Source organism: Juglans regia, chromosome 14 (genome assembly GCF_001411555.2).
Source record: "Juglans regia cultivar Chandler chromosome 14, Walnut 2.0, whole genome shotgun sequence".
Lineage (NCBI taxonomy): Eukaryota > Viridiplantae > Streptophyta > Magnoliopsida > Fagales > Juglandaceae > Juglans > Juglans regia.
The window spans coordinates 16,727,614-16,751,496 of NC_049914.1; the positions used below are offsets into that span (position 1 = coordinate 16,727,614).

The 23,883-nt window shown below is 37.5% G+C and overlaps 1 protein-coding gene across 1 annotated transcript; it reads right to left on the reverse strand.

Annotated features, from left to right (window-relative positions):
* Window positions 1-1,245: 1,245 nt before the first annotated feature.
* On the reverse strand, window positions 1,246-2,477 carry LOC108989692 (zinc finger protein ZAT5-like). Its single transcript, XM_018963389.2, has one exon. The coding sequence runs from the start codon at window positions 2,327-2,329 to the stop codon at window positions 1,418-1,420; it is 912 nt and encodes a 303-aa protein (XP_018818934.1). The 5' UTR covers window positions 2,330-2,477; the 3' UTR covers window positions 1,246-1,417.
* Between the last annotated feature and the right edge of the window lie 21,406 nt (window positions 2,478-23,883).

Below are 23,883 nucleotides of genomic sequence, written 5' to 3' on the forward strand. Positions count from 1 at the left end.
ACTATTTACAACGAAAAAGACTCATTTTAGCGAGGGGTGGTAATATGTGACACGATCCGTTAACCCAACACGAACACGACACGATAATAACAGGTTTGAGTTTAGTCTTAATGGATTGTAACCCGTCATGACCTGTTAAGAAAGTTAAAGTTACAATTATACCCTTATACCTAAAAGTAAAATTGTTAGGATTTTAATTTTAATATTTTTATTATTTGGATTGTAATTTTATACTTGTAGTTAGTTTTATATTTTGTATAGATATTATGATTTTAACATTTATATGAAATTATGCTAAACTTAATCAGATCAAACAGATTAATTTCTGGTCTGTTCAATCTATTTACATAAACAGGTTGAAACGGGCCGGGTCGAATCATGTTAACATATTTCGTAGTATTCACTAACGAGTCAAAACGGATTGACACGATAAGTTTAACGAGTTTTATTCTGGTTGACCCATATAGTATAATATATATGCATTGACACGATATGAATACGACCCATTAACACGATTTGACATCCATAATTATAGTAAGAAATAATCATTTTTGCAAAAAATAAATGACTATAAATAAGCAATTTTCTTGTATGCAATGTGCAATAAGGTTATTATTATGTTTTTAAAAGACACATGATTAATCATACATATGAGCTAAAATTATATATATATATATATATATATATATATAAAAGATATATACTTAATTCTTATTGGAGGCAGAATAAGTATCGAGGGAAGCGACTTAACTGAATGAAATATAATATTCTTTTTAAAAGTATATATAAGCAACTAGAAATCATTTTATTATTATTATTATTATTATTATTTGAATGAGTGGACAAAATACAATGGCTAAAATAAATATAAGATCAGTTGGGCGGATAAAAATGACACGGGCGGTTTCACTCAGCTTTGCTATCCATTTATTATTCTTTATTGGCATCTAATGAAACTGGCCGTGTGTTAATCCACGCAGCCGTGTAAGAGTGAGAGAGAGTTTTTAACTTTATTCTAGCAAAAGAACACACAAAATTAAAGGAACCTAATCCAGGACTTTTGGTTGTGGTGGTGGTGCTGCCAGACCCTTAGCCAGCCATGCCCTACTCTCTCTCTCTCGTGTTTCACATCGCTCTCCCACTTATAAAGAGCAAGCGAATTAAAAAGAAATATATATATATATAGTAAAAGATGCCCCATCACTCGCTTTTCGTGAATGAAAGGCAACCATGAACACTGACCACTTGCTTACTCAAAGTATTCAACTACAACAAATCGATCATCAGTACACAGCCAGCAAATACCACAAAAAAGAATTCAAAGAATTGATGATTTTCAATAATAGTCAATTAAACTAACGATAATATAATTCACATTGAGAAAAAAACTTATATCAACAATCTTTTCCTCCTCTACCTAGTAATGGCAATCCACCAAGGCCGGAGAGGAGATCATGACAAGGCTTTTCTGGGCCGTTGTAAGTTTCAACATAGTCTCTTCTTCCGGCGCCGGGAGATTAAGATCCAGAGAGAGAATATTTCTTGGCTTGATTTCAACGTGCTGGGAGTCTTCTATGGTGGTGCTAATTGCGTCGATGCTCATGGCCACTTGGGAGCTTGTTGAAGCCGGCCTGTGCCGCCTCATATGGCCGCCAAGCGCTTGACCAGACATAAATTCCAAGCCACAAATGGAGCACTCATGGATTTTGGCCTTGTTACTATGCATACCTTTAATATTGGCTGTTTGGAGAGGTTTTGAAGGACTAAAACTATTTCTTTTGAATCGTGCTTCTTCAGGGTATTCTGTGAACGGTGTTATTGGTGCTTTTCTGATCTCCTGACCCACCATGGCTTTAGGCTTTTTGTGGCTTGCCCGGTGCCCGCCCAGCGCCTGAAATGATGGGAAAGTCCGGTTACAAGTCTTGCACTTATGGACATAGAACCCACCCTTGCCGGTGGCCGTCTCGGAGAACTTTCGGACTCCAAACCTTTCCATCGGATCATTCCATTGGAGAGGTTGCCTTGGAGCATCCCCTTGGGCCAAGAGTATCAGACAATTAGCCATGTCTTCGTCTTCCTGATGATCAGTGCTGTCATATACATCCTCAGAAGTTGTTCCTGAAGAAACTGAACCATAGGATCCAAATCCACCTCCGCTGCCACCATCAATATCGCTACTGGCAGTACCAGGTATAGCACAACCAGTACTTGATGAGCTAGAAGTGAGGATAACGCCATAGGGGGACATGGGCCTTTGGCGCTTGATGCTCTTCCCTTTGGCGATCTGGGTATGATCATCATACCCGGCGAGTACTTCTTGGCGTCCCATGTCAGCCGGAAACCACTCAAGAGCTAGCTAGCTTAAAGAAAGAAACAAAGAAGGAACACGAAAAGCACATAACCAGTTGAAAGAGAGAGAGAGAGAGAGAGAGAGAGATAATTGAAGTGGGCAAAGGTGGGGAGAGTGGGCGTCCTTATATATAGTGGAAGAGTGATAAGAAATGCTCTTGTTTTTAAATGCATGCCGCCCCCTACTACACTTGACCAGTTATAAGTACTTACCCCTGAAGTCTTCCTTTCTTTCTCCGACCTTTGAATTATTGTCTGAAATGAAATGAGAAGTTTTATAAAAATTAAATTTATAAATTGACCTTGTTTGATGTATTATATTAAATTATAAAATTATTTTTATTATAAAATAAATCTAATATATTATATAAAAAAATAATATATAAATTTATTAAATCACTTTATCTATTATATATAAGTAACCAGCTTTGAAGTTAGTCATCACGTCACTAACAATAAAATCTGTCTTTAAACGCGCTTGAATTGCACGTAAAGGTTAGCGAAGAAAAGAAAAATAAGAAATATTCTTGCTACAAAATAATTATATAAAAATAATTTTATAAATTGATATAATTTAATATGATTTATCAGATTGTAAAATTATTTTTATTATATAACAGATTTGACAGATTACATAAAATCATGTTAATTTATATTATTTTTATATAATTTTTTTATAGCTGTATCACTAATAAAAATAAAAAAAATTGCACATAATTATAATACGTACGTACGCTCCTATATATATATATATATATATATATATATATATATATTCATGAGTTCATATTTCTCTTCATTTTTTTTAACAGGCGTTTGTTACATCCTATTCTTTATGGTTGTTCCTTAATTTCTATGAAACCTTCATTTGTCCGCTTAGAATTTTGGTTTCCGCGCACTCTTGTCCAAAAGATTACTAATTACCAACTAATTAAGAAGGCGGTTGGTGTATATACTTATTAGTTATTAGGTCCCGTTTTTCATTCTTTTTCTCGGACTATATATATAATTAATTCACGGATGGACACAATTTGCAGTTAAAGCAAAGGGCATGCACGTTAAAAGCGTGCCGTTCTCATTCACTCCACGTCTTGTTGCAGGAAAGTAGTTGTTGAAGCATTTTTCCGACAGGATCCAAACCCAACAATACGGCGGTTAACTGATCTAAGTTGCATGATAGTTTGGGTGTCGATATGATATTCGGATGTTCTTTCATGAATACATAATAAATAAAGCATATAAAATATAAATGAAGAGAGATAGAGATTTACATCATTCGACATAAAAATCTACGTCCACGAATTTATTGGAGTGAAATCTACTATATTAAATGATTTTACAATCTTTCATAACCTCTCATACCTCTTAATACACTAGAGAACATAGGGATCGAGGGAGATTGAAGAAAGTGTTGTTCCTGTAGATAGAGGGTGCCAATCATCTTCCTTGATTTGCAGAGATTCTCTCATTTTATAAAAGTCTATTTCCTTCTCTGGAGTAGTTGAGCCCTACTTCCCTTATGTCGCTTTCATTAGTCAATTTTCCTTTTTTTTTTTTTTTTTAATTTTTTTTTATCTCTTCATTTTATTCCTATCAATAGGCTTCCAATGGACTAGTTCATTTCATATCCAATAGATATCAGCGGTTCTTAAAGTCGATTTGTCCAACAAGAAGACCTTGAGAATTTTTAATATAAGTCAACCATGATAGAGAAAGTCTAGACGTGTAGAAAATTTTGGGGACTTGCCGTTGGCTTTTCATTGTCTATGCGATGCAATACAGATCTCCAACATAGAGTTGCAGAAAAATAAACTCTGGTAGCTTGTTCCTAATTTCTTGTTTATGTGGGATGTAATGAGGATCTTTGAGGATGGACCTCAAGTAGACTTATGAAATTTCTTATAAAGGCCTCTAAGGATGGGACTTTAGGGAGCTTGTTTGTGCGAGCGTATGACTGCTCATTGTTAGCGAAGTGTGTTAAAAGTTGTTTCCCGTAGTTGGAGATCTTTTTTTTTGTTGTTGTTGTTGATGCTAATGAATTTCTTGGCCTCTTGAGACGATTTTACATTGGTCTTGTTGTTTTAGTGTTTGAGTTTGTTTGTTTTAACCCATGCTAACTTATCAGGGCGCCTGTTCACCCCATGGGTCCATCTCGACAAATTGTTGAACCCATAAGCTCATTTCTGAAGGCAACCACATGAAGTGATTATGGAGTTGAGAGGCTTATTCTTAGAGGTGAGATAGTCTGTTAGCATAGTCGGTTTTTTACCCTATATGGTAATAGAAATGTCGTTTTATTTATTTGAGGTACTTAGGAGTATGAGATTAAGAAACAAATTACACCATTAGTTCTAGATAAATATTTAGGATTTTATGATGTAATAATACTTTTTACAATTTTTCGGATGAAGAGTAAGGGCAGGTTTGGGGGGTGGGATGAGACACAAAATTCTCATTTCATCTCATCTCATCTCATCATTACATCTTTTTCAAATCCACATACAAAATATAATAAACAATTCAATTTTTTCAAATCTCAATTCAATTTTTTCAAATTCCAACACAATAATAATACTAAAATATAATATTTTAAACACTAAAATAAAACACAAAATTCTCATCTCACCCCCCAAACCTGCCCTAACACTCGGGATAGTGACACGTGGCTCCTAGTTCAAGCGATTGTCAAATCTCTATATGGAAAGGTCCAGATCCACTTAGTATCATTGGGATTGCTTCTTGGATGGACACTTGACACATTTCTAGCCATTCATTGGAATAATACTAGGACACTTTTCACTTAGTGAGTTAAGTGTGATGGATTAGATGCAAATCAAGCCATGTGATCGTGCCACCTATGCAATTAACTATTCCGACCACCCAAAACACTTTTTGACCAACCAAAAGTGAACTTCAACCCTAGTGAAACCCCAAACCATTGGATTTCAATTAAAACCCTAAAACCCTCATGATGGCCAAAACCCTAAACCATGATTACATGCACCCTTAACCACTCTATTACATTTTGGTAATCATATTGGAACAAGAAAATTTGGATTTGGGCTTGAACCCAACCAAAACCCCAAAATTTCAGCCCATCAGTAAGGCTCATTTTGGCCCACCCAAAACCACCACCATGGGAGGCTTGTTAAGGAATTTTCTTCCCCCTCCCAAGGCCTAGACAAGAGCTAACACCACCACTCACTTCAAACCCTAATAGTCCTTTGATGGAATTAAAAAAAGGCTTCAAGATCATAGCCCATCCACTCGGCTAGAACTATTACTTCCAATAGTAGCTATGCAGCCCCTTGTCCACCAATTTTGGGCTACCAACCTCCAATCCAAAATTCATTCCCATGAAAGCCCCTCCACCATATATATAACGTCTCATGCCTTTTAGACTTCACAATTTGCATTTACAATCCATTTTCTAGAGAGAACTCAAAGAGAGAGACTCGTCAGGTAGTTTTCCTAGCTGTTCTTGATTGATTTCTTTGAAACCTTTTTAAGTCGATTCTCATGAAAAGCATTCCATTGATATATTTAGGGCAATTTTTCATGGTAGTTTGATTAGTGAAAATTCGGTCTGATCATGCAAACGTCATTCTAGGCAACAGTCTGGATCTGTAACGCCCCGGTTCTAGAGGGGTCAGAGAGTTACTTCCTATCACTTAAACTCACATTTCAATAATATATTTATAGACTCTAAATTTTCAATGCCATATAAACATTATTGTTTCAAACCAACTACCTCAATATAATCAACCTCCCAAAATACCAAGTCATCAAAATACGACAAAATTACTTAATAAAATTTGCCAATACTCATAGAAACCTTCTATGCTTGATCCACTATACTTAATCATCTCACCCATGATCCATAATCTTGATCCTTAGTTAAAATATTCAAATTATCATAAAAATATTATGGAGATAAGGGGTGAGTTATCAACAACTCAGTAAGTAAAGAACATATAAAAATATGTAAACCCAGGATTTATAGAGTTTAGAATGCAGAACGAAACATTTCAGTTTCAATATAAAGATCTCAAAACATGCGTTACCAGAATATCAGAGCAACAATTGAAATGTTCATATTCAAAAATCATTTGGCATAGCATAACTGAATATCATCATCTTATCATATCATATTATAATATATCATATCATATCAGAGCATCATATCATAACAGATTCCCTGTTCAACCCTCGTTGTCAAGTTGTGCATTCTGTAGAAAGTTAAGCAGAACATAAATCACCATGACACCAAAGCGATTGCACTCAGAACAAAGATTACTATTATATCTCGTGGTGGGGCCAAAGGCCACTATTATGTTTCGTGCCAAGGCCAGAGGTCACTATTATGTCCCATGACAAAGTCAAAGGTCACGATTATGTCCCGTGACAAGGTTAAAGGTCACTATTATCACCAGCGACAAGGTTTTATACCACTATTATACCCATGGTAAGGCCTTAACAGAACAGATCAGAAATAGAATCAAAACAAGATCAATACCGAATTAGAACATCGAGCCAAAGGTTTTTAGATGCCATATTATATCAAACAAAGTACAAAACAGATTCAAGTCATTCTCACATTTTCATAAACAAAATCAGAGCATCTTCATAAACTATGCACAAATTCTCAAATTTTCATAATCGCTCCTTTTTCATAATTCAAAAACAAAATGCCAACAAAACACATGTCTACACCAATCATGACAAAAATACTTCCTCTTTATACAAATTTCATGAGTATGCAGAACACATATATGAGGTCATTTTCACATTTCTTTTCAAAACAAACATGCATATTTTCAAAATCAACCCCAATCATTTTCTTTTATGCAAAGTTTAGTATAGGAACCCCGTTTTCTTTGGCTTTTAATTTTTTTGAATTTTTCAATGACAGTACTGAATGAATATCAATCATTACCTATAAAATAGACACATAACTTGCATAAATTTCCAATAGTACGTAACTATCTAATTAAGCACGCGCTTTCTAATTAAAATTCAAAATACTTAAATAACCTAGACTTCATTTAACCAATAATCATGACCCCAAAAAAACATCATCACTCCCCATTTTTATATAAGCTCATGTGAAAGCCAGCCCACTTAAAAGTAGTAAGATGGGCTGTGGGTCTTGAGGCCCACATCCCATCTCCATTTTAAAGGAATGGGAACTCTAGAACACAAAAGGCCAAGAAAGGCATAGAGAGGTGTGTGAGAGAGGAGAGACCAAGTGAACTCACCGAGGGAGGAAGGAGGTGTGGCGGCAGGTCCTTGGTGGTCGTACAAAAATACCAATCACGGCGGTTTCCTCTATGTGGTGGAGTCTTGCGGGAGGAAATGGAACTGTGGTCTCAACCCGAGAATAACGGAGTGGAGGGAGAGATTTTGCAACGAGGGACATATGGGGAGGATGTGTGTCAAATCTTGGCTGGTGGGAGGCTTCCGACTTCCCATGGTTAATTCCATCGAGGTGGTGGTCGAACATAGGAAGGTGGCTATAGCTTGTGGCTCAAGGGCAATAAGCAAAGGCTCTGTTTTTGGGTGGCTTTCGATGGTTTCACAGAGGGTGGGTAGTGGTGGTGCAAAGCTGTGGTTGGGTGGCACCACTGAGTGGCCTGCTGGACATGCGTGGAGGTTGTTGTTTGGTGCTATAGGGGTTGAGGGAGGCAGGTTGATGTATGCCGTTAGTGAGGCTAGCTTCAGTGGAGGAGAGGTTGTTGCTCTGGTGGCTTGCTCGACTTGTGGTGGTAAGGCTCACGGTGGCATTACCGTGAGGAGTCTGACGGGATTGGGTGTGGGCTTTGGTGGAGAAACCGAAGGGTTGAGGCAGTTGGGCAGTCGATTTGGTGGTGTAGGTAACCGTGCTTGGGTCTTCAGCACGACAGAGAGGGGAGAGAGAGAGAGAGAGAGAGAGAGAAGGATCTAGGAGTGAAAATAAATATGGCGTGAGTGAGTGGGGAGAGAAAGTATCGGAGAGAAGAGGTGACGGGGTGGAGATGGAATTGGTAGAGAGAAACCGTCAGGGCATGGGGAAGAAGAGGAAAAACAGAGGGGTATTGACCTTCAGGAAATGACTTTGTTTCCTTCTCCAATGGGTTAGGCTTCACATGGCTTGGGCCTGGGCTTAGGTGTTGGCCTGGGTGTTACAGGATGTTGGTGTGAAACTTTGATATTGTGATGAGGTTTTTGGTGAAATCTTAGATAGATATTTCTATGGTGAAGAGTAACATGTTAATATGAAATTTAGGTTTGGATGTTTTGCATGTTAATAGTTTTTATAAAAGGTTTTGCATCATTTTGGAAAGATGAAAACTGGGAGAAAGGTTTAATATTTTGCTAGGGAAACATGATCCAGTGATCTTAATATTCACACATGTTGTTCTTAAGTTTTTGATATATGTGTAAGGAAGTTAGTTTTGGAGAATATTGGTTTTGATCTTGATGGAATAATTTTTATGCATGCAAAAGTTAGGTTAGGACACAAATTTGAGGCTCACATATTTGTTTTGTATTTTTATGAAGTTTTTGCCATATGATCCTAGATTAAATGCTTAGATCAAGTTTAGAACTTGAATATGAGGTATATATTTTATTTCTTGAAGGTTTATTTCATGAAAAATTTGGATTTAGTGGTTTTAATCTAAAGTCAAAAGCATTTGGTACTCGATTTTGAGCTTAAGGAGCATCTTGATTGTTTGGTGATGATTTTTGTGATTATGGTTGTTGTTCAAGCATGATTATCACTTAGGTTTGATTTGAAAACATCTTAAGAGTGTGTTTATGGACTTTTAGAGTCCATGGAGTTGATTTGAAAAGTGTTAGACCAAGAACATCAAGGATTTGTCCTATTTGACCAAAACATAGTGTTCTGGCATGTTTATTAATATAAGGAGTTTATGATTTTCATTGTATATTTTGATGTCTCAACATGATTTTAGAATATAGGATATGATTTAAGTGTTTTATAAATCGGTTTAAGCATGACAGTTGAAGTTTGGATGAATTGCAACAAAAATAAAGAGTTTGGCCTTTTGTGTGAATCGACCTAAACATAGTTCATATATTTATAATGTGTTTTAAACTTTTCTAATTAAATATTTGGATCTAGGACAAAATTTTACATGAGGAATGTAAATTTTCATAAGATTTGGAGTTAGGGTTTCACACAAACATCCTGTAACACCGAGGCCAACACCTAAGCCAAAGTACTTTGTCATAAACATAATGTTCAGGAAGCAACTTTGGAAAAAGAAGTTGATATGAGAGCCAAGTATCCTCATCTATTTTGATCATAGTATTGTTTTACTTTGTCAGTAATCATAGGTTAGTCGATTTCTTTTGTGACCAATTTTGTACGAGTTACATTGCATCAGTTAGTCATTGTACTTCATTTGTTTGGATATCAAATAAAGTATGTGTTTTTTCATCTTAGATCTATTTTGGAACCATGTTTAGTTATGCTGTGAGTTATTTTCCATCTTTGACTAAGACTACTAGGAAATCGATGCTTTTTGCTGTGAGTATTCATGGCACTCGAGCATAAGACTACTAGGAAATCGATGCTTTTTGCATAACAAGTGTGAGAGATGAGAGAGGAATACCGTAGGAGGTGACTTATCGAGTTGGATAGGTAGACCACTGCCTATTGGCAGGAGATAGAGCGTCTAGAACACCATCACACCCACATGATGGACATAGATAAGAATGGTGTAGGTTATGAGAAGGTTTTACCTCATGAGGGTTGTTATCCACCTCTTCACTTGTTCACGTGGATGGATTGGGATAGTTTTAGGGTGAGGATGTCACCGAACGACGATGAGTCTAGTCGAGCAGTTGAGGAGAACACCGCAGCTGTCAATCTTGAGCCTGAGACATTAGGATCATCGATGTCGTCCACTCATCGAGGATGACTACTCGTTCAGGTTCATATCCCAAGTAGCGATGATGAAGAGGTCGAACAACACATTTCCCTTGGGCACTTTGGTAACATGATTTACAACTCTGATGATGAGGTGTTCTACTATATGCCTCATCACGCCATGACAGTAGACCTTGACTCACCCCTACCCGCATCGACTAGCGACTATATGTCCAGTGATGGACAATAGGATCAGTGAGCATCATCTTCTCTTTTTGTTGATAGTAGATAATTTTGTTTTTGTGTTCATGCGTAAATTTCGAGCATGGCTTTTTTTAAGGGAGGATGTAATAGCCTGCCAGAAATTTAGCGGATAAATTTCTTTAGGATTGAGGAACATCATGAAAACCCTGGAAAGCAACTACTCCCACGTTTTTCAATATCTTTTAGGGTCCCACGTATCTCGGAATTAACTTCCCCTTAACATTGAAATGGTTTACTTCGCTCATAGGAGATACTTTCACATAAACCCAAGCTCTGACTTCAGATTCTATACCCCTTCTTCTGTTGTCAGTGTAGCTTTTATGTCGACTTTGTGTTGTCTTCATCTTCTCTCTAATTGTTATGACTTGATATTTTATCTCTTGTAAGACTTTCAGTCCAATGACCTTACTCTCCCCAACTTCTTCCCTATATAACAGGGATCTAAACTTCCTGCCATACAAGGCTTCATAGGGCACCATATGAATGGTGGCCTGGAAGCTGTTGTTGTATGCAAACTCTACCAAAGGTAAATGTTTCTCCCAGTTCCTTTTATGCTCCAAGACATAGGCCCTAAGCATGTCTTCTACAGTCTCTATCATCCTCTCGATCTATCCGTCTGTTTAAGGACAACAGACACTGTTGAATTTTAGACTGGTGCCCATCAAACCCTGCAAACTCTACCAAAATTGAGACATAAAATGAGGGTCTCTGTCTAACACGATAGTCCTTGGTACTCCATGCATTTGACGATCCCTAGCCTGTAAATCCTCACGAATCCCTCCAAAGAATCAGTATTCTTGATGGGTATGATGAAGTGATCACTCTTCGTTAAACGATCAACTATCACCAAGATAGTCTTAATCCCAGCTGCGGTTCTTGGTAAACCCACTACAAAATCCATCAAGATGTCGTCCCACTTTCATTCTAGGATTGGCAGTGACAGCAACACATCTACTAGCTTCTTATGCTATGCTTTAACAAGTTTGCAGACAAAACACTTGTTTACAAATTTTGCCACATCCTTTTTCATTTCTTCCCACCAGAAAAGATTCTTCAAATCCTGGTACATCTTCGTACTACTAGGATGAGTTGTATAGGGAGTATTATGAGCTTCTCTCAATACCCTATCTCTCAATTCTTGATTGACGGCACAACTCTCCAATCCTTGTAGTATAAAGTCTCGTCTTCTCTGATACTGAAGTCTTTTGGCCCTTCAGGCTTCTTGACCTTTCTGATAATCTCCATAAGTTTGTTGTCTTCTCTCTGATGACTTTTTAGTTCCTCCCAATCCAATGGAATGAACTCTTGAACTTTGGTTAGAATGGTTTCCTAACTACAATCTCCAATCAACAGTTTCCTCATTCTATTTAAAAGAGATCTCACTTCTAATGATGGAAAAAAGCATCTTCCACTCTGCTTTTGCGACTCAAAGCATCAGCTATCATATTTGCCTTTCTGGGGTGGTACTTTATGTCGCATTGGTGGTCACTATTCAGTTCCAACCATCTCCTCTTCCTCATATTAAGGTTCTTTTGCTCAAAAAGGTACTTGAGGCTTTTGTGATTCATAAAAACTTCACACTTTTTTCGGTACAAGTAGTGTATCCAAATCTTAAGAACAAAAACCACTACAACTAACTCCAAGTCGTGAGTAGGATAATTCTGCTCTTGATCCTTTAGCTGACCTGAAGTATAGGCGACTACTCTTCCTCTTCCTTCTTGCATTAGCACACATCCGAGTCCTGTCTTGGATGTGTCACTATACACCACAAAAGGCTTATGAGGCTCCAGAAATGTAAGTGCCGGTGTTGTTGTAAGGCTTTTCTTCAACTTGAGAAAGCTCACCTTGTACTTATCACTCCAAACAAACTTTGCATTCTTCTTGGTTCAAGTAGTAAGTGGTCTAGACAAACTGGAGAATCCTTCCATGAATCTCCTGTAATAATCAACCAATCCTAAGAAACTGCGAATCTCGTGCATGGTGGTTGGTCTCTGCAAGCTCGTTACTGCTTCAATCTTGTTGGGGTCTACTGCTACTCCTTCACTGGAAATCACGCGACCTAAGAACTTTACTTCACAAAGCCAGAAATCGTACTTACTAAGCTTGGTATACAATTCCTGATCTCTGAGAATGGTTAGCGCCATACTTAGGTGATATGTATGCTCCTCCTCGTTATTTGAGTATATTAGAATGTCATCAATGAATACAACAATAAAACTATCACATAAGGTCTAAATATTCTGTTAATCATATCCATGAATGCGGCTAGAGCATTGATTAACCCAAAGGGCATCACCAAAAACTTGTAGTGGTCATACCTTGTCCTAAAGACAGTTTTCAGCACATCTTGTTCCTTGACCTCAGCTAGTGATATCCAAAGCACAAATCGATCTTCAAAAATACTTATGCTCCTTGCAGTTGATCCAACAAATCGTCAATCCGAGGTAACATATATTTGTTCTTGATTGCCACTTTGTTTAACTCCTTGTAGTCTATGAACATCTAGATGGAAGCATCATTCTTTTTCACAAATAGTATAGGTGCTCCCCATGGTGAAGAACTAAGACGAATAAATCAAACATTTCTTCCAGCAGCACCTTGAGCTCTTTCAAATTTGTGGGAGCCATGTGATATAGCATCTTTTGCGTCGGAGTCATCACAAGTTCCAACTCTATTCCGATCACCATCTCTCTATCGAGTGGTAATCCAGATAACACGTCAGCGAAAAATTCAGGAAAGTGTTCAACCACGGGTATCCCATGGACTTCTTCACTCCCAACTAACTTCTCAACAACCATCAATAGAAATGTTGAGGCACCTTCCTTGATGCACCTCCTGCCTTGAAAAGCTAAAATCATTAGAGGTGTAGCCTTAACTGACATTTTTGCATTACTAATCTTATCGTCATTTGGGGGTTCAAACATAACTTTTATCTTCTGACCATCTAGCTTAGCGTAATGCTTAAACAGCGAGTCCATCCCAAAAATTAGGACAAACTTCATATGGCCAAACACAATTAGATTAGCCTTCAACGTCCTACTTTCTACCACAACAAGACACTCCTTAACTACATGAATACAAGCTACTATATTCTCATCACGAATCGTTACTACAACCTTATAGGGTGACATCTCGGTTTGCAAACTACAAATCCGTGCAGACGCTGCAGACACAAGACTGCAACAAGCTCCATTCGAATAGCGCACAAGCTATGAACCTTAACAGGTTGACGTTTCCAGCAATGACACCAGCTTCTTTTGCCTTTAATGTGTTAGCATCAATGTCTTCCAGCATTACAATGTATTTTCATGCTGGGACATTCTCTTATCATGTGCCGAGTTTGTCCACATATGAAACAGACTTATTATCCCTAACGACACTCTCATGCGTGAAGCTTATCGCACTTTGTGCACTGTGGGTTGGCAGACGGTGTTTGTCTTCTTATTACTATTCCCTTGCCCTACGCTAGACTAGAAATAGACCGCTTCTTCTCGACACTACTGCTTGCAAGAAACGGCATGACCCTCTTCCATTCAGAATTGATCTAGGCTGCTAGACCTATTTGCCCAGCCTCCATTATGGCAGCCATGTTTACTATTTCCGTTCAGGTGAGGTGCTACCCTCTCTAATGCCATGAATTTGGTAGCATATTGTTCCGCAGTCAAAATGCCCTGTTTAGAAATTTGTTCCTAGAGCCCCATTTCCTCATACTTAGGTGATTTCCATGTGCCATACTTATGTGACTTCTATGCTCCTCCTCATTTCTATGGTAATGGACTGAAAATGCTCCTGTCCTTGTGTAGAACTGGATGCATAATTGAGGGCATACTACCCTTTTGGATTGAGTATAGGCTGGCTTGGAAATCTTCCTCTCTCTCTCTCTCTCTCTCTCTCTCTCACCAACATGGGTTGATAACTGGCCAACTTGACTCTCTAATTTTGAAATTGCTTGATTATCGATTTGAGTAGAATTATTCATCTCCTAAATGGCCTAATTAGTGGATTACATTAATGCCTTGAGAGACTCCTCCAAGGATGCTTGTTGTCGTGGTGGTGCCACAAATGGAGAGTAGATTGAGGAATATGAGGATAAATTGGGTTAGGTGGCTGAACTTAACTTTGTTGCTGCATCTGAGGTCCACCAATTGGGATGATTCCACCAATTGGGATTGAATGTTCTAAGAAAAGGACTAGTAAATAACTATCCGAAATTATTTAGTGCATTTGCTTGCTTAGAATAGTTGTGATGACCTGGACTTTTGTTAAGTCCTTAGTTGACACTTTTATTAGTTTAGCCCTAGTCCACTTGGATATTTGCCCAAGCATTGGCATGAGAGAACACATGAAGCAACAAGGGCCTTACCAATCTTCCAAGCCCACTAAGAAGCTGTGATGACCAAGATTTTTGCTATTCTTTCTATGCAATTTTATTAAATATTGTTAACTTGGGCCAAGAGAGGTGGAGTAACCAAATTAGAAATTTGGTTTGGTACTAGGCATCTAAGGCCTTGAGAAAGACCCAAGCCCATGATTGATTCGGCCTCTATAGGGGAATTAGGGTTTTGAAGCCCAACAGAATTAGGGCACACACCAACCCATTTCCTTGGACGCCACATTTCATCCAATGGAGCCTACAGCTAGGACTTGATAGTCTAGGGTTTTAGTCTTGCACGTCTACCATAGAGGATCACCCACCTTCTTGCCATGTGTCATGCATGCAAAAAACTTGCTTGTAAGAAGAGGTATTGTGACACTTGTCCCTAATAGAGGGAGGTTTCTAAAAGGGAAATGATAAGGCTATGGAAAGTGGAGCCTAGGGAAGGCCAAGGGGCAATGCACGACAACCATGGAAGAGAGAGAGAATTTTGATTTCTAGAAGAAGTTGCCATGTGTCATGCATGCAAGATAGAAGATGATGGATTTTGCTTTGGGAATGGGCGAAATCTACATAGGAGATGAAGAGCCACACGCCTAGAGTTTCTAGAAGAATCTTGGTGGGAAACTCACGAGATGGACGGCACTAGGGAAGGGTGCATGTCACCCACATTGCCCAATCATATTTCTCCAAGAATTTGGGAGGATGAGAGAACACCTTGGGAGTTGTAAGGTTTCGGTAGCCACCTACACTCACACACACTTCACTTGCCACTTGGCAAGTATACACACGGGTAGAGCTTCAAGAAGGAACTAGGGTTTTGAAATTTTACCCTTTTGCCAATAGATACAATGGACTTAGACACTTGAAGAAGGGCAAATAAGGAACTAGGGTTTCGGTTTGGAAGGTTTTCACACCACTTGTCCAAGAGATTGGCTTTTGTTCCCAACACAATCTAAAGATGGGGGAAGGCGAAGAGTCACATGGTGGTGCTGTCATTTGGCATCCATGTGCTAAGTTTAAGTTTTCTAGAGGGGAGATCACGCCTATAAGAAGGGGGAGCCAAAAAACCAAGAGTCTTTTTTGGACTTTTTGAAGAAAATTTTGGAGATTTCTGTCACTCACTTTCTCTCTACTCTCTACCATTTTCTCTTCACCCAAACACCATTCACATCACCCTTTATCCACTCAAGCATTGTTCTAAGTGTTTGCAAGAATAGAAGTCATCCATCAAGGGAAAGTCACGCAAGGTAAGAAGCAAGAACACTCTCTTTCCTTACACCACACACATGGCCAAAGGAAGCAAGTTTCGGACTTGACTAAGTTCACCATGAACACATGCTCAAACACACACATACCCACGAACAAGACGAATATAGTTCTGGTTCTTGTGAAGTTTCTCACATGAGCGTACCCATGCACACACTCGGCTAGATTAGGATTTTTATTTTCTTCTAAAGGGATATAGACTCAACTCCATTTGCTTTAAGCTTGTAAGCATGATGTTTTGAGGAAAGAAGGCCACGTCTTTAGTGTTTTATGAACTAGGGTTTTGTTTTATGCAAGATTCAGACTTGAGGAATGGATGTCCGAATATTGGTAGATTATTTCTTGGAAATATGTCGAGAGCACAACACTCACACACACGGATTGGGGCTTTGGATAACCGATCCTAATAATTGTTATATATATTTTCAGCTTGCTCACTTATCAATTGTGGATTTTTGTAAGTAAATTTCTAACTTGTACTTGGATATTTTATGTATATGTCATGTGAACTCGTTCATTGTTTGGTTGCATGTTGATACTTGATGATGATATTCTTCCATGTGATGTAATTGGTTCCTTGTATGATTGTTCAATATATGGTTGAAATGGTTTATTGATGTTAGTTCATATGACGAAAATGGAATGAGAGGCCACATTTAGGGTTCGGATTGCATGATTCTTAACACGTTCATGGATATTTGTTATATGATAGAATCTTTTATAGTATTAAGCCCATAAAATACTTGCATTTCCATAAGTATGTTCACTAGTATGTTTCGGCTACACATGCATGTTCATTGATAAAGTTTTATCAAACACAATAGAAGATTATAAGTTCATGAAAAGTTGGTGTAATGTATATTTCAAGATTTTTAGGTCTCGGTCATGACCATAGATGAAGTATTAACATTATGTGATTGAAGTTCTAAAGACATAGAACCAATTCTCGGGCATGCTAGGCTTTATAGGTCTTGGCCATTGATAATACATGTGAAGTTGTGAATGCTCGCGTCTTTTTTGTTGATTGAATGTATTAGAAAATATGAAAAAGAACATGGTCGCATGTTCTAATATTTTCAAACTATAATGAGAAATGTACATGGATATGCATGGTTGTTGTTACATGGTCATTATAAAGTTTCAGCATTTGCATGTGTCCCATGAAAGCCCAAAGTTTCATAGTTCATGTCACATGCATTGGGATTGTGAAAAATCTTTCAAAAAGAAAATGAGTTTTTTAAAAGTTCTATCACAACCCCAAAGGCTAGGATGGGGAAATCTCCTAGTGTTAACTCCCTTGTCCACTTAGGAGTGTAAAAAATGGAGTGGTAACCCCTGGGTCGATGAAGTACAGTCGGTGGACCTCGAATGGTTTCTAAAAGAAACGGATACCGGTGTGGGGTTGCACCGAAAGCTAGTGGGTGCCCTACGGTGAAGGCGAAAAGTGAACTGCCATACTATGAATGATTAAAAGTTAGACATAGTCACCTTAGTCAAAGTGGTCAATGGTTGATGCGGTAACTAGCGGGGAATATACGGTGCATAGGGGAGCCATGAGGTATCCATTTATAAGTTAAAAGTCAAAGAAAGGCCTTGAACTCCAAGTTATGCTAATATGAACAAGAACCCGAGCTCACAAGTATGTTAAATGAACAAGTATGAAATGATGAAAAGATGTTTTATGAAAGAAAATGGTTATGAAAGCCATGATGCACATGGTATTTTCGAAAAAGTCAAATACATAAGTAAAGTCTCATGTCCATGCATTCATTTCAATTTTTCTTACATATGCTTATGATATCTGTTATATGTTATTTGTTTACTTACTAAGATTTCTCGAAATCTCACTACTGTAATTTTTCACTACCACTCCCCTACTCAGAATGGTAGAAGTTGTGCTAGGTACATGATACCCATAGGTATGGATGAGATTTGTGAAATAGTGGAGGATGAGTTTACTATGGAGGCTAGCCATCAGTCCACTCTAGATTTGCTTAAGGTCATGGCTCAGTGACCTAAGAAAATCTTAGCGACCCTCAATGAGTCAAGTGTTGGGATTTTGCCCCTAAATCCTAAGAAGATTTTAAGGTTCAAGGATGATATGAATTTTATGTCAGGATATATTGAGCAAGACTAAAACTCTACTATAGAAGCAAAGGAGGTCACTGCTCAGTTGGGATTACTGGAATTGGATTCCCGGAAGACTAGGGGAGTCTTCTTGAGTCTAGTAGAGGATGGAGCCTTGATTTTGATCCATAAGATTTTTTTATGAATGACTTATTTTGATCACATTTGATGCAATGGTCCCATGTTATGTAGTCGCTTTTGGAACAATTAAGTCTTTTGATGACTATTATGAAATTTTTGCTTTGGAATTTATGTGCTTTGATACCATGATATATGTCTTATTTATTTGACCTAAGCAAACTTTCTGCTGCAATATATTGCATACTGCTAGATATCAATAGGTGTATTGTATCTTAATTGTCATATACAAGGGGTATGTAGCCTTGTGTTACATGTCCCGATACTTCAGTCACCGTTCAATCCCAAGCAAGGGCTGGGTATCACAGAAGCCCATCACGGGCTGGTGGTAATCGGTCACTAATGACCTAGGTCTTAGGAAACCCTAATTAAGGTTTTCACATGAGGGGAGCCTAATTTGGAGAGGGAAAGCCTTTAGTTTTCCCTAGATTTCCCATCATTAGGAACCTAGCAAAGTAGCTTCTTGGTTAGCACCTTGTTGCCACTTAGCAAACATGTTTGAAGGCTTATAGAAGAAGTGGAAGTGATGGAAGGAGGTCTAGAGTTCGACACACTTAGGGCACAGTGTAACAACCCTCTAGAAATTCATTGGTGAAATTTCTATTGACTTTAGGAATCTCGTGAAAATTCCATAAGTTTTTACAAATCGACCAATTGCATAGGTTTTAGTCTGTCAACATAGTCAGTATTATCACTCACTGTGGTGCTATAAATATGAGTTTTATTTATTTGAGATAGTTAGAAGTGTTAGAATGCGTTATGGTCTACGCCATCAGACTCAGTTGATTATTTAAAATTTTATGGCACAATAAGTTTATTTTCATATTTTCAGACGAAACGCCTGTTCGAAACTATGAAATTATTTTTAGGAGCACTTCGAGGTTGAATTTCAGTAAAAGATTTTCACTGTAGATTAATATGAATATTTAGGAATTTTTAGTGCTAAGTTTATGATTCACTTTTTCGGAGTGAATAGTAACCTTGGTAAGCGCACCAATTACAGTGTTTCAAAATCACAATGTGGAATGTCCAAATTAGATTAGAGAAATTTTATTTGGACACTTGGCAAGATCTTAGCCACACTTAGAGAATAATATTAGACACTTGGCACCATGAGAAACGTTTGTTGAATTTGAAGGAATCAAGGTGTGAGATCATGCCACCTAAGCAAACTTTGTTTCATCTGATCAACCAAATTGTGCCAGACCAAAGAGGTTTTCAATCCTAGAGAAACCCTAAATGGTGGGAATCCAATTGAAAGCCCAAAAACATTGTTGAAATCGGAACCCTAAACGGTTTCCCCAAAACCCTAAATTGCCTCTAAACATTTTCTAATTCGATTTCTAGCATTGTGTTTAATCGCTTGATTAAATCACTTCCACATGCTATTAATCCTTCAAATTTGTGTTAGAAAATCATTATCCAATCTTGTTAACCTTGAAAAATTAATTGGGCCAATTGATATTGGATTTGGGCTTGATAGCAACCCAAACCCTCTTTAAACCCCAAAATTTAGGCCCATTCGGTTTAGGCCCATTAAGGCCCACGAAATTGGTTACCATTAGCATTGCTTCACGGCTAAGTTTTGTAACCCCACTTGGCTGGCCAGATCTTTACAAAGAAGGGCCTAGAAGGTTCTTGAAATACAAAACTAAAGGGTCACCTCACTCTTTCACTCTTACACTCCACCTTGAGAAAAGATCTTGGACTGATTTTTATGAGAAGAAAAGGCCAACACTCAACCTTTCCTTCAGTCCTATCACTTTCCATAACTTGTGTAAGAGGCTCTCCAGTCCACTTCCCATGAAAAGCAACTCTCCTTTACACTTTTCCTCCATAGAACACAAAAGACACTCTTGGACAGTTTTTCTTACCTCTTTTGAACGCCTGTTTCGAAGTTTTTGTAAGTGTTTTCTCGCAAAGTTTCCTTCATGAAAGTTCTTTATTTGGGATTCTAGTTTATGTGGATACCATATTAGTTCCATTTGGAGATCATATGATCCGTAGAAATTCATTTAGACCTCAGAAAGGTCATTCTGGGTGATAAACGGGAGAGTGTGTTATATTTTGGAGGTTTTGACCAAGCTAATGAGTAGATCCTGGTCCGCAATTTTTATGGAGTACTGTTAACATGTGTATATGATTATTGGTTGAGGATTTGTTGCATGATTAAAAGTTTTGGTAAAATATTTTCTTAGATTTAGAAACTTAGAAACTGGAAGAGGAAAAACAGTTTTTGTTTAGAGAAAGTTTAAATCTTTTATGGTTTAATCTTATTCCAATGGTTTTGATATTTTTATTGGAAGATCCTAAGCCTCTTATATACATGTAAAAATGCTATTTTGAAGATATTTGATGTTAGTTTCGAAGATATGAAATTTTATGCAATGAGATATTCGGTTAGGCCAAACTAATGATGTTCTTGGCTAAATTTATGTTTTAGGTGATGTTTAACCATGTGATCTTGAGTTTGATGCTTGGATTTGTTTTAGGACATCTTTTTAAACCATGTGATGTTTTGGTTTGAAGATCACATCTTTATAAGTCATGGATCAAGAGGTTGATCAGAACAAGTTAGAAACAAAAATTTGTTTTGAACTTAGAATAGAAACCAAAAAGTTCAAGTATGGTTTTAGTGATTTTGATGGCTTTTGTTCATGATTCAAAACATGATTATTCATATGAATATGTTATGAGTATAGTAGAAGAAAAATTTTGGTTTAATCATGAGTTTTGAGATTTCAAAGAATTACAACAAAAACCAAAGGAAATAGCCTTTGTAAGTTTCGGCCCTATAGAGTTTTAATTGTTGTATTTAGTTTTAAATTTTTCTGAATTAATATTTGAGTTTAGGACAAAATTTACATAAGATATGTAAATTTTGGTGATTTTTGGAGTTAGGATGCAAAATCCTTAAGTTAGGGGTAAAATGGTAATTTTACTCTAAGTTTATATTTTTCCATATTCCTAATTTTTAGTGATTAAGTTCTAATTTTTAGAAATTATTACTTTCAGTTTCTCGTGATCGCACTTAAGTTTTGTCTCGAAGCGCAAAGATTGAAGTAAGTTAGTTTTTAATTTACTATCAGTTTAATGTTTATGAGTGATCAGTAAGGGAACTAAATTGTATGTATGCATGCTATCATATGTGTCATGCCAAGTCATTACATATTTATCTGTTACACATAATTTATTCTGTCATGAATTATTCATCTGCTACATAAGATATTCTATCACATATTGCTATATATTGCAAGTATGTCATGTTAAGTTAAGTATGCCATCTGTTACATGTATTTCATGTCACGTAATATTCACTATCACATGTTACGCCATGTTAAGAAATGTTGTATGTTATGAAATGTTGCATGTTATATGTATGCCATGTTATGAAATGTTCTCTATTATATTTATGTCTCGAAGTATGTCATGTCTATCGTCTTAGTTCATGTCACGTTATGCTATGTCAGGACTTCTGTATTTTATGTCACGTTCATGTTACGTCACGTTATGAAATGTCATATATGCCAGTTAAATTATTCATGTCAATCACGACCCTAAGCGCTAGGATGAGGTAATATTCTAGTGAAACTCCTTTGTTCACGCTGGAGTGTCTAAATAGGTGTGAAATTCCCTGGGTTGATAAAGTACAGTCAACAGGTTGTGAATGGAGCCTAATTAGCTGGTCACTGGAGCGTGCCAAGTACTAACGCCGATGGTGCCACACATTATATTACGTGTGTCCACAGCAAGTGTGGCACAAACAAATAAGTCATGGGGACACAACAACTGTGGAGCATACACTACGTGAGATATAGCAATTGTGATACGTAGAATACGTGGGGCCACAACAACTGTGAAGTACGTATTAACGCACTCACAACTGGTATAGAAACCTGTGGTGTGATGCGGTAATCGGCAGGGACACACGGCTCAAGGGGACCTGTGTAGCACCCATATGGTCACTTTAATGATTAAGTCTATTGAATAAGATTCCAAGTTCATGCATTTCACGTTCAAGTCATGTTTCACGTTATGTTATGTTCAAGTTTACATTCATGCAATCATGGTAATCCCATGAGACAAGAATATGTTTCAAGTTCATGTTTTGTTATGTTCACATTTACGTTATGTTCCAAGTTCACATTTATGTTATGTCATGCTCAGGTTCATGTTATGTTTCAAGTTCATGTTCAACTTATGCATGTTCACGTTCATGTTATGTTTCAAGTCCATGTTATGTTTCAAGTTTACGTTCATGTTATGTTTCAAGTTCATGTTCAAATTATGCATATTATGTTTCAAGTCCATGTTTGTTTCAAGTTCACGTTCATGCTATGTTTCAAGTCACGTTCATGCTAAGCTTCAGTTTCATTTTAAGTTATGATAGTTATGTTATGTTGTATGTCAAGTTATGCTATGATTACTTATGATTTGATTATGCATTCATGTTTTTACTGTCATGCATGCATCATTAACCTGTGTGGAAGTTTCCTGTAAATTTGCTGAGATTTGTAATCAAATCTCACTATGGTAGTCTCAACTACCATTCCCCCCGAATGGTAGATCTTGTTACTGAATCTGAATGAGAAACGGGAATCGACCAACTGGAAACGATCGACTAAGCGATAGTGCGACGTAGATGGTAGTACAGTAGTTACCTCAGGTTACTACTTGTATTTGTGGAGTTCAATCTCCAGCACTCTTTTGATCACAACCATATGGACTATTATTGTGAGCTTAGTTGTTTAGTATGTCGTTAAGTATGAAGTATGTTTTAAGTATTTGAGATATTTCAGTTTGGTGCATAGTATTACTAAAGAAAAAAAATTTATTATCCACTATGAATATTGCATAATGCTAGATGCATGTTAGGAACATTGCATCTTATATGTCATGAACGGGGGCAAGTAACCTTGTGTTGCATGTCTCGACGCTTCGAATTTTCGTCCGATCTCAAGTGGAATTTGGGGGTCACACACAGGCCCTTACAACTTAGCCGCAGACACTTGGCCAACATACAAAGCTCATCATTAGGACTCCATGAACCTAGACTTTATAATGAAAGAAGGGAGGAGAGATAAAAGAGCATTTTGGACCCTAGGAGCCGCATACCACCGTTGTCATTTATCCATTTGAGTTCCTAGAGGATTTTGCAATAATGAGGGGTTCATGGGGAAAATACAAAATCTGAAGCACAAGTCTCAAAGAGACTCTAAAGCTTCAGCCAAAGTGATACATGCCCAACCAACAGGCATCAACCACGTGTTTGCCATGTTTCATGCAATCATGAGGAAGATGAAGAGAGGACTTAGAGAAATGACACACACAACTTTTAAGGGTTCTAGAAGAATCTTATTGGGAAATGAAGACAAGAGAAAGAGGTAGAGGGTCAACTAGGGGAAAGACCACGCGCACACGCCATTGCCAAATGGCAACCAAGCACACGCCAAGACCCAATGCCCAAAGACACCCATTTCGGGTT